At 45.1% G+C, this 12,769-nt stretch overlaps 1 protein-coding gene across 2 annotated transcripts in view; it reads left to right on the top strand.

The window, feature by feature from the left end:
• Nucleotides 1–11,788, top strand: part of LOC106518754 (axin-2) — a 24,494-nt gene extending 12,706 nt beyond the window's left edge. Inside the window, exons 3-11 of one of the 2 annotated variants that reach the window (XM_014010149.1) lie at nucleotides 363–494; nucleotides 3,177–3,279; nucleotides 5,635–5,775; nucleotides 6,493–7,025; nucleotides 7,117–7,293; nucleotides 7,380–7,595; nucleotides 7,731–7,868; nucleotides 8,394–8,552; nucleotides 10,392–11,788. In XM_014010149.1, coding sequence (XP_013865603.1) covers nucleotides 363–494; nucleotides 3,177–3,279; nucleotides 5,635–5,775; nucleotides 6,493–7,025; nucleotides 7,117–7,293; nucleotides 7,380–7,595; nucleotides 7,731–7,868; nucleotides 8,394–8,552; nucleotides 10,392–10,518 — 1,726 coding nt within the window. In that variant the 3' untranslated portion in view covers nucleotides 10,519–11,788. Of the gene's footprint in view, nucleotides 1–362; nucleotides 495–3,176; nucleotides 3,280–5,634; nucleotides 5,776–6,492; nucleotides 7,026–7,116; nucleotides 7,294–7,379; nucleotides 7,596–7,730; nucleotides 7,869–8,393; nucleotides 8,553–10,391 lie in introns of those variants that run through there. The other variant, XM_014010152.1, reaches the window with a different exon arrangement.
• Nucleotides 11,789–12,769: the final 981 nt, after the last annotated feature.

Here is a 12,769-nt window from a genome sequence, read left to right as displayed (position 1 = left end):
GTGTGTGTGTGTGTGTGTGTGTGTGTGTGTGTGTGTGTGTGTGTGTGTGTGTGTGTGTAGGGAGGTGTTTCTCCTTTCCCTCCTTCCACCTCCTGTACCATGGCAAGAATGCAAACACAGCAGGACATGTGTGCTTGGGAAACCGTGAAAGGAATGAAAAGCAACACTGTGGGACACTTGAAGTTTGTTCAACACGGGCAAAGTTTTGCAAGTTCTCCCAAACTTTCTGACGATTACGTCCACAAGCACCAGAAAACACAACAACTGCACTCCGTTATAATAATAATTAAAAAAAAGTCACCAAAGTGTTTCACTCGATTTCTGTATTAACATTAGTCCGACGCCTGTTGTTGTTGGAACAGATCGTGCAAGAGAGGAGACTCACTGAAGCCCTGCCATGTGGGCTCGTTGGCCCCCGTCAGCAGCACCAACGACAGCGAGGTGTCCAGTGACGCGCTGACAGACGACGCCATGTCTGTGACTGACAGCAGCGTGTAAGTGAATATTATCCAAACATGTGTGTGTGGTGTGGAACAGATTACCTGCTTTGAGACGTCTGTCCAGAACTGAAGCTAAACTTTTTTTTACTCTAAAACTCTTGTTTAAGACTTTGCATTCTGAGTTCAGCACCAATTCAACATCAGCCGATCTGTTGCTACTTCAGATTACCTGATGAATAATTTAGTTGTGAGACTGAAATGATCACTTCTGAGAGGCACAATTGATAAAATATTTTCTGCAGATCTGAAGTGTTGATTTGAAACCTTTTTATTTGTTCGTTTTATTTGCCATCTCAGATGATGAATTTTCCACTAAGGGTGTCGATTAAGACTGAATTTCTGGGTAAATGTTTAGTAATGACATTTAGGGATTTTTTTTTTATCTGTTTTGGTATTAAAACACCACTTGTTCCAAATGATAAGATCTGTTCGTTGTTTGGGAAGTCAATAACTTTATTTTATGTTTCCTATTTACTGTTACATTGATTTATGTGAAGTATAAATGGTGGAGCTGTTTTTACTAAGTAATTCAGTTATAAAAGGTTTCCAAACCTGCCATTGGCTTTAGGTTACTCCCATTTTGTAAATATTTTATATTTTCGTTTTCTAATTGATCAGATCAACCTGTCAGTTGTCAAAGTTTTGAGTCATTTGTGTTGTGCCACTTTTCTCATGTGGCTCATGTCTTATCTGTGTACGTGCCTCAGTCCTCGTCCTCGTTAAGAATGATCACATGTCCCTCAAATGACGAGGCGCTGTGAAGTCATTGTGTGAGGCACGGCTCGAGGCCGGGGGTGCTCGGGTCAGCTGGGTTTGGGATATAAAACCAGAAAACGTTCTCTTTTCTCTGACATGAGCTGAAGGATGATGTCAGTGGAAACGGCTGAGCTAAAGATATTTACAGACTGAGGCGCTGCCGTTCAGTGTTTGTACATAAATGCAGCAGCTGTAAATGTACAAAGGGGAGTCTGGTATCTCTGAGCAGTCAAAGAGACAGAGGCTCATATAGTCCTGTTCTGCTGTACTTTGCCCCGTGCAGTTTCAAAGCTCGGGCCGCAGGGACACAACTTCCCCACCTCATTTCCTGCCCACTTTGGCCTTGATCAGAATATCTGCCTCTCTGTAGGTCAGTTAAAAGACTCATAAACATTTAAATTTTGTTTGCAGATAAGGGGGGGTGCAGAAAAGGGGAGAAAACGACAGCAGGGGAGGAGGCGGTTGGTTGGAAAGAGAAAGAGAGCGGTGAAGAGGGGAGGGGGAGTTTTGCTTATATCTTATTTATGGATTTGCTTGGACGCTGGGGAATGCAGCTGCGCAGACTTCAAACATTACCTTATCTTACAAACCAGCCTTTTGATGTGCGGAGATCAGAGGCTGGCTGCGGCAGAGCTTGCCAAATGAAGATTGGGAGTGTGTTGGAGGGGGTGGGTGGGAGTTAGGTTTTTTTTTCTTGCTTATGCGCATGACTGTGGCATTTCAAAGCAAAAGTGGGAAAAGTGCTCCTCAGTTAGGTTAGATCACCAGGAATAATGTGCTGTTTAGCATAAGAGAATAACACTCAAATGCTCAAAGGGATAGTTCAGGGCTTTTATAGTGGGGTTCAGTGAAGAAGTTATGAACATTCAACATCTTACCTGTAGCAGATAGCTCTTTAGATTACATCAGTTTGCAGAAAAAGTGCTTAACTTTGACTTGATTGATAATCTAACAGCCAGTGTGTAAAACCAAAGTGAATTGTTTGACATCTTAAAATAAAAATCATAGTTGTTTACTTAAATGCTATTTTATGAACTTTACTTTCCCACCAGCTTCAGATTACACAGGTCCTCCAATAGAAATATGTTGTTAGAGTTTCAGGCTAATAACAGCAGTATTATATATAAAAACTGTAATGCTGAATTGTTAGCTTTGTAAAGATTTATAAAACAGTCCAGAGACCAGAGTTTGTTTTAAAAACAGCAGCAGTCCTTTTTGGTCCTGGCCTCGCTCAGACTAGCTGTTCGCTCACCTGTCCTGTCAGAATTAAGCCCTTTTCTCCCCCCTGAGGTTGTTCAAAGAGCTACACACAACAGGTGAAAGATAATAAATGCTCCTAACCTTCCTACAGAACTGCACTTCAAAAGATCTGAACTCTCACTTAAAGTTTGAAGCTCAAAATTCTCTGTGTAATGTTTGTTTTCATGTTTTGTCAGCGAAGCATGTCTGATCGATTTAACCAGGTTAGCTACACCCTTGGGTGCTGCCTTGCACCAACTCTTTGAATGGGTATAATGAGAGGGGAATGCTAACTGTGTCCTCCAGTTTAGGATAAAATTCAAGAGGGGAATGCTAATGTTGAAGGTTTTTTCACACCTCCAGCTGGGTACACAGGGCTTGGAGCCCCCAGCTGAAAAAACAWCTGTCATTTCTAGGGCAAATAAAACCTCCAACCACGTTGCTGTGGCCTAATCTGCCCTGAAATACACTAAAGCGGATCAGAAATGCTGATGTGGTTCACTTCTTATTAAACCTTAAAGAGTCACAGTGAAATAGATTAAATAATCAAGAAATTAATCTTGCATAGAGTTTTTGATCCAGCCTGTTGGCAAACAAGCCTCCTCCTGAATGGCTGCGCAGCCTTTAACGATATTTCTGATTGGATATTTGACCTGTGTGGTGCGTCTGTGCTCCCTCCAGAGATGGCATTCCTCCATATAAACTGGGCTCCAAGAAGCAGCTTCAGAGAGAGATGCAGCGCAACATGAAGATGAACAGCCAAGTTGCTCTGCCTCCCTTTCCTGTAAGTGCACGCACGCACATGTTTGTTTCTCGACCCCGTGGGGACCTTCCTTTTACTTCCATTCATGTTTTTTAGACTTTATAGCCTAACCCTGACCATATACTCTAAAATTAACCTCACAGAAACTTACCTGACCCTAAAACTAACCTAAACCTTGGTCCTAAACCTAACCCCACACCTAACAACATGCACCTAACATGCATTTGGACCTGTGGGGACCTGACATTGGTCCCCACGATTCACTTCGGTCCCCACCTGGCTGTTTTTTTTGTAAAAAATACCCCACGTTGTAGGAAAAACCCATACACACACACACACAAACTTGTTTTTATATCCTTGTGGGGCCCATCCATTGACTTCCATTCATTTTTTGGTAATTTTATATCCTAACCCTGACCACAAACCCTAAGGCTAACCTCACAGGTACCCACCTGACCCTAAAACTAACCTAAACTCAATTCACACCTTGGTCCTAAACCCAACCCCCGACCCACCACTGGCATTTAAACCAAACAGGGACTCGACCTTTGTCCCCAAATGTAGGATTTTTGTCTTAAAATTGCCCCCAAATGTCACCAAAGCCAAACACCCCCCCACCACACACACACACACACACACACACACACACACACACACACACACACGCACACACACACGTGCACACACACTCTGAAGTGTTTCCGAGCCTGGGTCCCACAGTGTAATTTCCATACCTCCCTACATTCTGGGTCTCTTGGTTCTATGAATAGTGCTTAGCAAACTGTATTTGGCATTCTTGATTCAACAACACCAGCAAAGATCTGAGGAGGAACGTCAAAGACGCAGCCTCCCACTCAGACACACAAACACACACACACACACACACACATTCTCACAAGTGCACATACAAACACGAGCCCCCTGCCTACCTTTGGTGTCACCTACACCCCCATTAGAGTTTCTTGACATCTGTGGGAGACAGGGGAGGTCTCTAAGCTGTTTATCGCCGCAGTGCTCCATACACCCCCACCCCCCCAACCGGTGCTGTAAATATGGAGAATAGGGAAGAGATGAGGAAGATCTCTGCTGCTTTATCCCTGGGGCCCTGAAATCAGCCCGGTTCCCCAACAAAAAACACAAAGATACTCACACTGACGCGCACACACACTGCTTTGATCCACAGATGAATGGAGCAAACGCACAGGAAAGTGACAACTTCCAGCAGAGTTGGCCCCCTTTTCTTCCTCAGCACTGCCKCCCCCTCCACACACACACACAACCAGCCCCGCCCCCTCCCCTAAAAGTAAAGGATCTAAGGAAAGCGTCTGAGCATGTCATGTGAGCTCTCTTCAGGTCAGAGGGGAGTTGGTAGCTTAAGGCTTTAAAGAAACTAACTTCAGGTTTAGAGGAGAATATGAGCCCAGGTCCAGATCTGAGGCTGGGGGAGGACATTGTGCAGAAGCAACAAAAGCAGCTTGTTAAAATAAACTTGACATAACCTGCTTTAGTTTTCTCCTCCCAACTGTTGTTTTGCATCAAGAAAAGCTCCGCAGATTAGATTTTTTTCCCCCCTTTCCTCCTCTTGTTGTATTCTTGTTTTTGTTTCCCATCTGATTTCTTTTTTTGGTGATGGCTGCCATTCCCATAGTGCATCAGCCCTGGGCACCATCAGACAGTTCCTCTTTTTCTCTCCCTTTTATCCAGACTACAAAGAGATATGAGGGGGGGAGAAAAAGAAGCACAATCATGAAAGTCCCAGTACAAAAAAATGCAAATACTTAAAGACGTTTGTGCACACAGACTCATACTGTCACAGTTCTGTGACTTGAAGGTGCCCAGTGTGTGACAAGGAATAAAAACACCTCAACCCCTTTTGGCACCTTTATCTCTTTCTTTCATTTCGTCTTTCTTTTTATTTCATCTTGTAAGCACACATCTCTGCATCTCAGCTTCTCCTGTTACTTTTTTCTTTTTTTAATTCTTCTCCTCCCTGGAGTTCTCTTCCACCCCCTGTTGGTTCGTGGCTTTTATTCCTAGATGTAAAGCCACTGCTTCCCATCAATCTGTCCTTCCATCTACCATCCTATTCTACCCCACTGAGTGTTTGATATTTGACGAGGAAGACTTTGAAGTAAGCTGACTTTAAAGAGGCCTGCCAATGATGACAGAGGGAACCAGCTGAGGTCTAACCCAGCATGACTGTGTGCCGGGCCTGCCGTCACTTAAAAAAAAAAGTCTGTAACCCTGGGTGTCAGTCAGCATGCCCCAATCCTTACTGCCAGAGGTGCAGAGCGATGCGTGAATTCAGTCAGGATTTATTTTTGGAAGTTGTATGAAAATGATACAACTGCTAATGTGTTTCTTTCCCCTTCACAGCGTACGCATCGTCCTCCAAAGGAGATGGTCCCGATGGAGCCGGCAGCATTCGCAGCCCAGCTGATCTCACGTCTGGAGAACCTGAAGAGGGAGCAGGACACCATCAGCTCTCTGGAGGAGAGGCTGCAGCAGATTCAGGAGGTCTGTGGCTGCGTTTCTATTGATCATGAAAATGCGCAAAATAGAATTTCGAAAATAAATTTGCTCAATGTAAGCACGTCAATTTCGAAAAAAGCTACATTTTTCAACAAAATGGTTTTGCGCTAGGATGAGGTGGTTTTTCAGCCGTATCGAAATCGGTGTATTTCACAAAACTGCAATGGAAACACTTTTTTCGCATCTTGGGAGTCACGTGATCAACAACCGGCTGTTTCTACTGGCGAAAAGACGAAGAAGAAGAAGATAACAGGAAGTAAAAGTCGTTGTAAAAGCACCGAAGTAGTAAAAGAAAGTAGTACACTCACCGACTACAATTTCCCAAAAACGCAGCATACGTAGCCACTCCAAAGTATGAGGAGCTTGTCGCTGGAAAGCCTCAATAAGACGCCGACGTCTTCTCTGATGATGAGCACTAGTGTCGTGGTAACAATATGCGTTTACATCCATTGCCGCCATGTTTGTAATGACTTACCGCGAGGACAAACGTATTCACGCGTGACTTTAATAGCATTTCTTACTTAATGGAAACACCGCAATTGCGAAACTGTTTTTTGACATTAACAGAATATTGACAAAGTTTTGAGCACATTTGCAATGGAAACGTAGCTTGTGTGACATTGGTTGTAACTATGAAAGATGTTTTTTTGTTTGTTTGTTTCTGTTTATTCATGTTTATTTGTGGCTTTTTGTTTCATCCAGGAGGAGGAAAGAGAGGACGCAGACATGAATGGAAGTGCTCCCCAGCTCTCCCCCCATCCTTTAACCCTCCTCTCTGGCTCCTCTGACGAGGATCCACAGGCCATCTTGGATGAGCACCTTTCTCGGGTCTTGAAGACCCCCGGCTGCCAGTCTCCCACTGTGATCCGGCACTCCCCTCGCTCCAGCTCTCCAGAGCACCAACTGTTTACATGCACAGGCTTTGGAGTCCAGACCCTGGGCAGGACCGGGACACCTAGTTCCTCCGTCTCCAGTCCGGACCAGGGGGCGTTCACTCTGGCCTTGGGCCCCAGCCACACCCTCGTAAGCCGGCAGAGCACAAAACACATCCACCACCACTACATTCACCACCACGCAAGCCCCAAGCCTAAAGAGCAGATCGAAAGGGAGGCGGCCCTCAGGGTGCACGGCGTGTGCTCCAGCGGTGGAAGATGCCAGTCCTGCCAGGCATACCCCCGCAGTCGCAGCCTGGGCAGAGAGATGTGCGGGGCGGTCTCCTTAGAAAACAACATGGGGTGAGTCCCGACAACTTTACTTTTGGTCTTTTTTAAGAGTGGAGGTTTGGGTTTGACCATGTCATCTTCCTGCTCCTTCTTTTCCTCCCAGTCGTTCCAGCTCTTTGTCGAGGCGCGTGTGTCGCTCAGGAGCCGAGGACGGGGTCGCAGACAGGTGTACGGAGGACTGCGGGGGCCTGCAGCTGCCCAATGACACGACAGACCCCGCCCAGAACGTGCTGCAGTGGATCTTGGAAAGCAAACGCCAGGGCAGACACAAGGCCAGCAGGTGAGCTCCGTCCTCACGGTCTGTGTCGTCCTTTTATACTTTATGTTGTTTATACGTTGTTTCATCGTCGTCTTTCTGACGCGCAGCACCCAGAACACCAAGAAACCCTTCGCGGGCTCGTCGGCTCAGACGCACACGTGGGGAGGTGGTGGAAGCTGTGGCCACCTGCGCAGCCACCAGCCAGCGCAGCCGTTCATCCAGGACCCCGCCATGCCTCCTCTCCCTCCCCCCAACACGCTGGCACAGCTGGAGGAGGCTTGCCGCAGACTGGAGGAAGTCTCCACCAAACCCACCAAGCAAAGGTACAAAAATCAGAAACTAGCCCGTAGTAAAAAAAATAAATAAATAAAAAAAACTCACCTTTTTGGCATATCTTAGCAAAAAAATGTTGCCAGACTTTTATTAGAACACTTGTTTTATTCCCCTTCTCTTTTAAGGCATTCATTATCTAATCTCCAGCGCGAGAAGACCCACCAAGTGTCTGTCCAGGGTGGAAGCGCCGTCCCGTTGTCTCTTACCAGTCCCATCACAGCTGCTGCCCTCATCACAACCAGTACTAGTCTCCAGTCAGAAGAGTAAGCTCCAGTTCTTGTGTTTTTACATCCCTACTGCTGACTGTATATGAACACTGCAGATCACAGCTCCATATAGACTCACTGATAAAAGAAGCCTCACTCAGACTGTAAGAGCTGTGAGTGTTGAGTAGTCACCATACCGCCTGCTTGATGCGCTCCTTTTATAAAAGTCTATATGTGTGCTTTTTACTGGCTGTCCTGTCAGGGAGCTGGCATTAGACCGAGCAGAGCTTAGCACAGAGACGGCTCCTCTGAAGTCGGCCTACAAAGCCTTGGACGTAGCTAAAGGGGAATTGATAACACTGTGCCCATTCTTTATGCACACACACACATTTACTGGTGGCTCTGGGTCACACATTCACAGGGAGCTGTTCCTTTAGTTTTAGTCTAGCACTGTCAGCGGTTCACTTCGTGTCAAATCTAAGCAGATTCTTTGCTCCTCGGGAGATTAGTTCTGTGTTGTTTGTTACATAAAAGATCACAAGTGTCCTAACATCCTCTGTTTGTCTGTTTGTTTTCCAACAGGTTTAAGAAAAGTCTTGGGAGCCAAGTTGGCTGCAGCGGGGAGACGGTGGTGACGTACTTCTTCTGCGGCGAGGAGATTCCTTACCGGAGGACCATGAAGAGTCACAGCCTCACTTTGGGTCACTTCAAAGAGCAGCTCCGCAAGAAAGGCAACTACAGGTAGATATTTTACTCAAAGTGAACTCTGAAAGGCGGGGTTCAGTTTTACTGCTGTGGTGCACTAAAAGAATCGAACTCCAGCGGGCAGGCTGATCTAGTGTTTCACGCTGCAGAGCATGATGTGAAAACTGCATCAGTGCGGACTGAAATGCTGCTGGTGTGTTTGATTCAGGCTGGTTTTGTGCGCCTGCCATAAAAAAGGAAAAGAGGAGAGGGGAGGGTGGCGGTGCAGGGGTTAGTGGGAGAGTTTGAACTGCTGTGATTTGGGTCCCATCTGGTATTGATTTCCATGCTAAGGCACACTTAATACACATGACTTTGAAGCCCCAGCCTCTTTCATTTTAACCAACAAAGACTCACACAAAAGGCCAGTGTGCAAATTCTTCACTGATGTTATCAGGGCCTCTTTTTTTACTGTTCCTCCTCCTCCCCACCCCAACCCCACTCATGTGTGTGTGTTTGTGTTGAATGCGCACCGTGTTTACACATGTTTCAATCATTTTATGGATATTTTTTTGAGATGTGGATTGTTAAATGCCAGATCCGCTCATTTGCCCTGCTGCTTACAGGGCCCCCGTCTGAGGGCGTGCAGCTTCACTGTGTTTGCAGAGATTTATTTATTTTATTTTTTTTTACTTTGATTGCTTCTATCTTGTGGGTGTTAGAGGGAAAAGATCAAACATTTATTGTTTAGGCAGCTCCAGGAGAAGCGCGGCTTGAGCGTGGTGTTAATAATTACAGGTATCAAACTGAAAGAAAAAGCAGAACGAACTCAGAGAAGCTTTTTCCTGTCCAGATGTGTGCAGTACTTTTTTTTTTTTTGGATCAACAAATGTGACAAGTACTTAGCTCTGGGCTTTCCACATCTGTCCGTTTGAAGACCCCCACCCCACCCCCTCGATTCCTCTTCTTTTCCGTTTTGGCTCGCTGTCTTGGTTCCTGTATCATACCAGCCGCATTTTTTTGAGGGGAAAGCGAGCTGCTTTAATAGCAGCCAGAGAATGTGTGGAGTTGGGTCATTTCAACATGGCAGCGGTTCAACAGAACAGCACTGCTTGGCCCTGCCAGACGATATTGGTGCCAGATGTCAGCACAAACAGAGGGAGAAGAGGGGAAAGGTGGTGGGATGGAGCAGGGGGGGATTTAGCCACATGAAACATGTTTCTGTGGAAATTCTCTCTCTCTTTGCACAAAAATTATAACTCTTTGAACTTTTTATTTCTTTAGAGTTGAATGTTTTTTTACTCTTTTTATAGTTCTCTCATTAGTTATTTTGTGTTTTACTTTTTTAAAAGTCTTCCTGGGTTTTAATTCTTGGCTGCCACCCTTACGTACCACTGTAGATTTCCTTTTTGTGAGCTTGTTCAACTTTTGTCATCGTAAAAAAAAAAAAACTAAACATACCTGCAGCTACCCCACACGTGGAGCAAATTGAGGTCTTTTTTTTCCATTACATAGTTAATGAGTCGGATTCCCAGACCCCGCTAACCAGCCCACCCCCGCTGCTTTTGCTTCCTCTTAAATAAGGTGGTGGTGGGTTGCATCATTATGACCCAATGAAGTCATGACTGATGAGAAGCCCCTCCTCAGTTTTTTCTCCTTCCACGAGAGTTGCCCTTCCTCTAGTTGTCGGTGAGATCCATTCTCCTCCTCCTCCGTCACTGTTTACTCTTTCTTTCTGTAATAATTAAGCGGGGATGAGGAGAAAGCAGACTCGTGTGATCTGATAGCCGAACTGCAAACAGATGGTCACACAAAATTAAGCTTTTAAATATTGATTGAATTTGAAAAAAATAAAAAATAAATAAAGGTGCTAACGCACGTGTCTCTGTCATGCAGGTACTACTTCAAGAAAGCCAGCGACGAGTTCGAGTGCGGCGCCGTGTTCGAGGAGGTGTCAGACGACGGCTCCTTGTTGCCCACGTACGAGGGCAAGATCCTGGGGAAGGTGGAGAGGATGGAGTGACTCGCTGTTGTGGATAAGCTCCTCCTCCCTGCAGACGCCTCGCGAGGCCTTTATGGATGTCCTTCGTTGAAGCTAAGTCTGTCGGACTGAAGATGTGGAAGGAAGGTCGAGGTTCGGCAGATGGACTCTTTGGAACGCAGAGAAGAGAACCAAGGATATTTACTGGACGTTGGAGAGAACAGCTGCCTTGAGTTGAAGAAAACAAGGACTGTGTGTGTATGTGTGTGTGTCGGACAGACTTTAGGTGATTGACCACTTGTCAGGGAAGCACTGGGCTTAATCTAAGGAGCTGACCTGAACCCTGCCTGTGCCGGTGTCCGCTCATGAGCAAACATTTACATTGTTTTGCATCGTATGGGATGTGTGTAAAGATTTCTATTGCTATTTATTGGAAATTTCCCAGATTTCATCAGTTTTCCACTTCCAAAATCCTTCCCTTCCGAGTCCCGTCAGAAACGAAAGCTGTTTTTTTTTTTTTTTTTTTTTTTTTTTTTTTCTGTTCAGCCCTTTTCTTGAACCAGTAAAAATGCCTCTGTAACAACTGATCTCTTTGCTGGATGACGCTTGAAGAAACGGCTCTCAGACTTAAAAGTTCGATCATATATTTACTACTGCGGCGCTATTTGTGGATGTTTTCCTATCTGCTCTGAAGGGCTCTCAGTGCGTTAGGGAAAACAAGCTAAAATGCTATTAATGTTTAATCCCCCCTCTCTAGGATTCTGCCCAGCTAGCCTTGATCAGTTAGTGCCTTTGTTTCTGTGGCGCAGGCATCGCACAAATAACCTACATGTGTAGGAAACTGCTCCGAAACAGGTCCCCAACAATGTGTTTACACCCATATGAATATTTTCCAACAGAAAGCTCTATCGTGTTTCCTCAGTGTGTGTGTATGTGTGTGTGTGTGTGTGTGTGAATCCTGCACTCTGAGCTGCAGATCTAGATGGTTATATACACTATGTTCATAGTGTTTTCACTTGAGTACAGTAGCTGTGCCTACATGGATTCTTCCCGTGTTTTTACCCAGTTTTCAGGGTATTTTTAATCCCTTGGTTTTCACAAGGGGCTTTATGTTCAAAAAGATATTTTTTATGGCTTTCTAGTATTCATCATGTTTATTTGATATTTTTCATGGCTTTTTTTTTTTTGTTCCACATGTAAAACTGTAAATTATGCGTTCTATAGAGCTCCGTTGAAAAGATGCCTCGGTACTTTAATTATTGTAATTATAAAGAGATGTAGCCTTTATTAAAATGTTCTATTTTTCAAATTAGCAGATTGCTTCCTGTGGTTTTGTGTGTGTGTGTGTGTGTGTGTGTGTGTGTGTGTGTGTGTGTGTGTGTGTGTGTGTATCTCACACACCCTGCTGTGCAGAGTGCAACTCGTCAGGTCCTGGGAGAACTCTCCGATAGATTTGCATCCATTATCAGCTCTTAGTGTGCTCCCTGCTGGAAATTAAAACATGCAGCATTAATTTGGCCACTAGAGCCTCTGTGTTTTATTGTAAGGAAGAGAAGGAGCTAAGTGTGTGTTAATGAGACATTTGGTAAATATACAGCCATAGAAGTACACATTACTCAGCTGGTTAGGTGGTGATCTGCTCGGCCTCCTGTGGCACTTTCATGTGACGACTCATTTTTCCTCAGACCTGTGGGGTAAAATATAAAATAAAAGCTACTCGGAGCTGAAAACTTTGATCGCTAACACCGACGCTCTTCACACGCTGTCATTTAAACGGTTAACGGCCCGTGGGTTTGCACACCTGCACGCTCTTATCTTCACACACACCTCTCCCTCTCTCTCACACAAACACACCACACTACTTCGCCCTCTCTCCTTTTAACTTGCCTCAGTTTACAGAGTTGCTTATGCTGCCTTTCATATTGAAAGGGCATCATGATATTGTTAAAATAGCATTTTGGTGCCTTTCATCAGGAAAGGTCAGTGCATACACTTGAAGGCCATCCTTTTGAGTCTCTAGAGGCTCTCATTGAGCGCGGCGCCGCTGTCAGAGGGCCTTCTGAACCCGTTTGTGTGCACAAAGCTGTTTTTAGGTGGAGGGTCATCCGTTTGAAGAGTGCTGCAGGGTTTGGTCAACTTTAGATGGATTTTTTGATTCACGTTGAGCTATTCATAAGTAGGTGAGTACTTAGATTTGCGGGGATTAGGAGGTTTGATGATGGACTGTAATAATCAGGAGGATTATTTATGAATGACAGAACTCTTTGGGCTGGACCCCCTCAGTACTGTACTT

This window comes from Austrofundulus limnaeus, unplaced genomic scaffold (assembly GCF_001266775.1).
Source record: "Austrofundulus limnaeus strain Quisiro unplaced genomic scaffold, Austrofundulus_limnaeus-1.0 Scaffold65, whole genome shotgun sequence".
Taxonomy (NCBI): domain Eukaryota; kingdom Metazoa; phylum Chordata; class Actinopteri; order Cyprinodontiformes; family Rivulidae; genus Austrofundulus; species Austrofundulus limnaeus.
The sequence above is the reverse complement of the archived record's forward strand: the minus strand, read 5'-3'. Positions and strand labels throughout refer to the sequence as shown.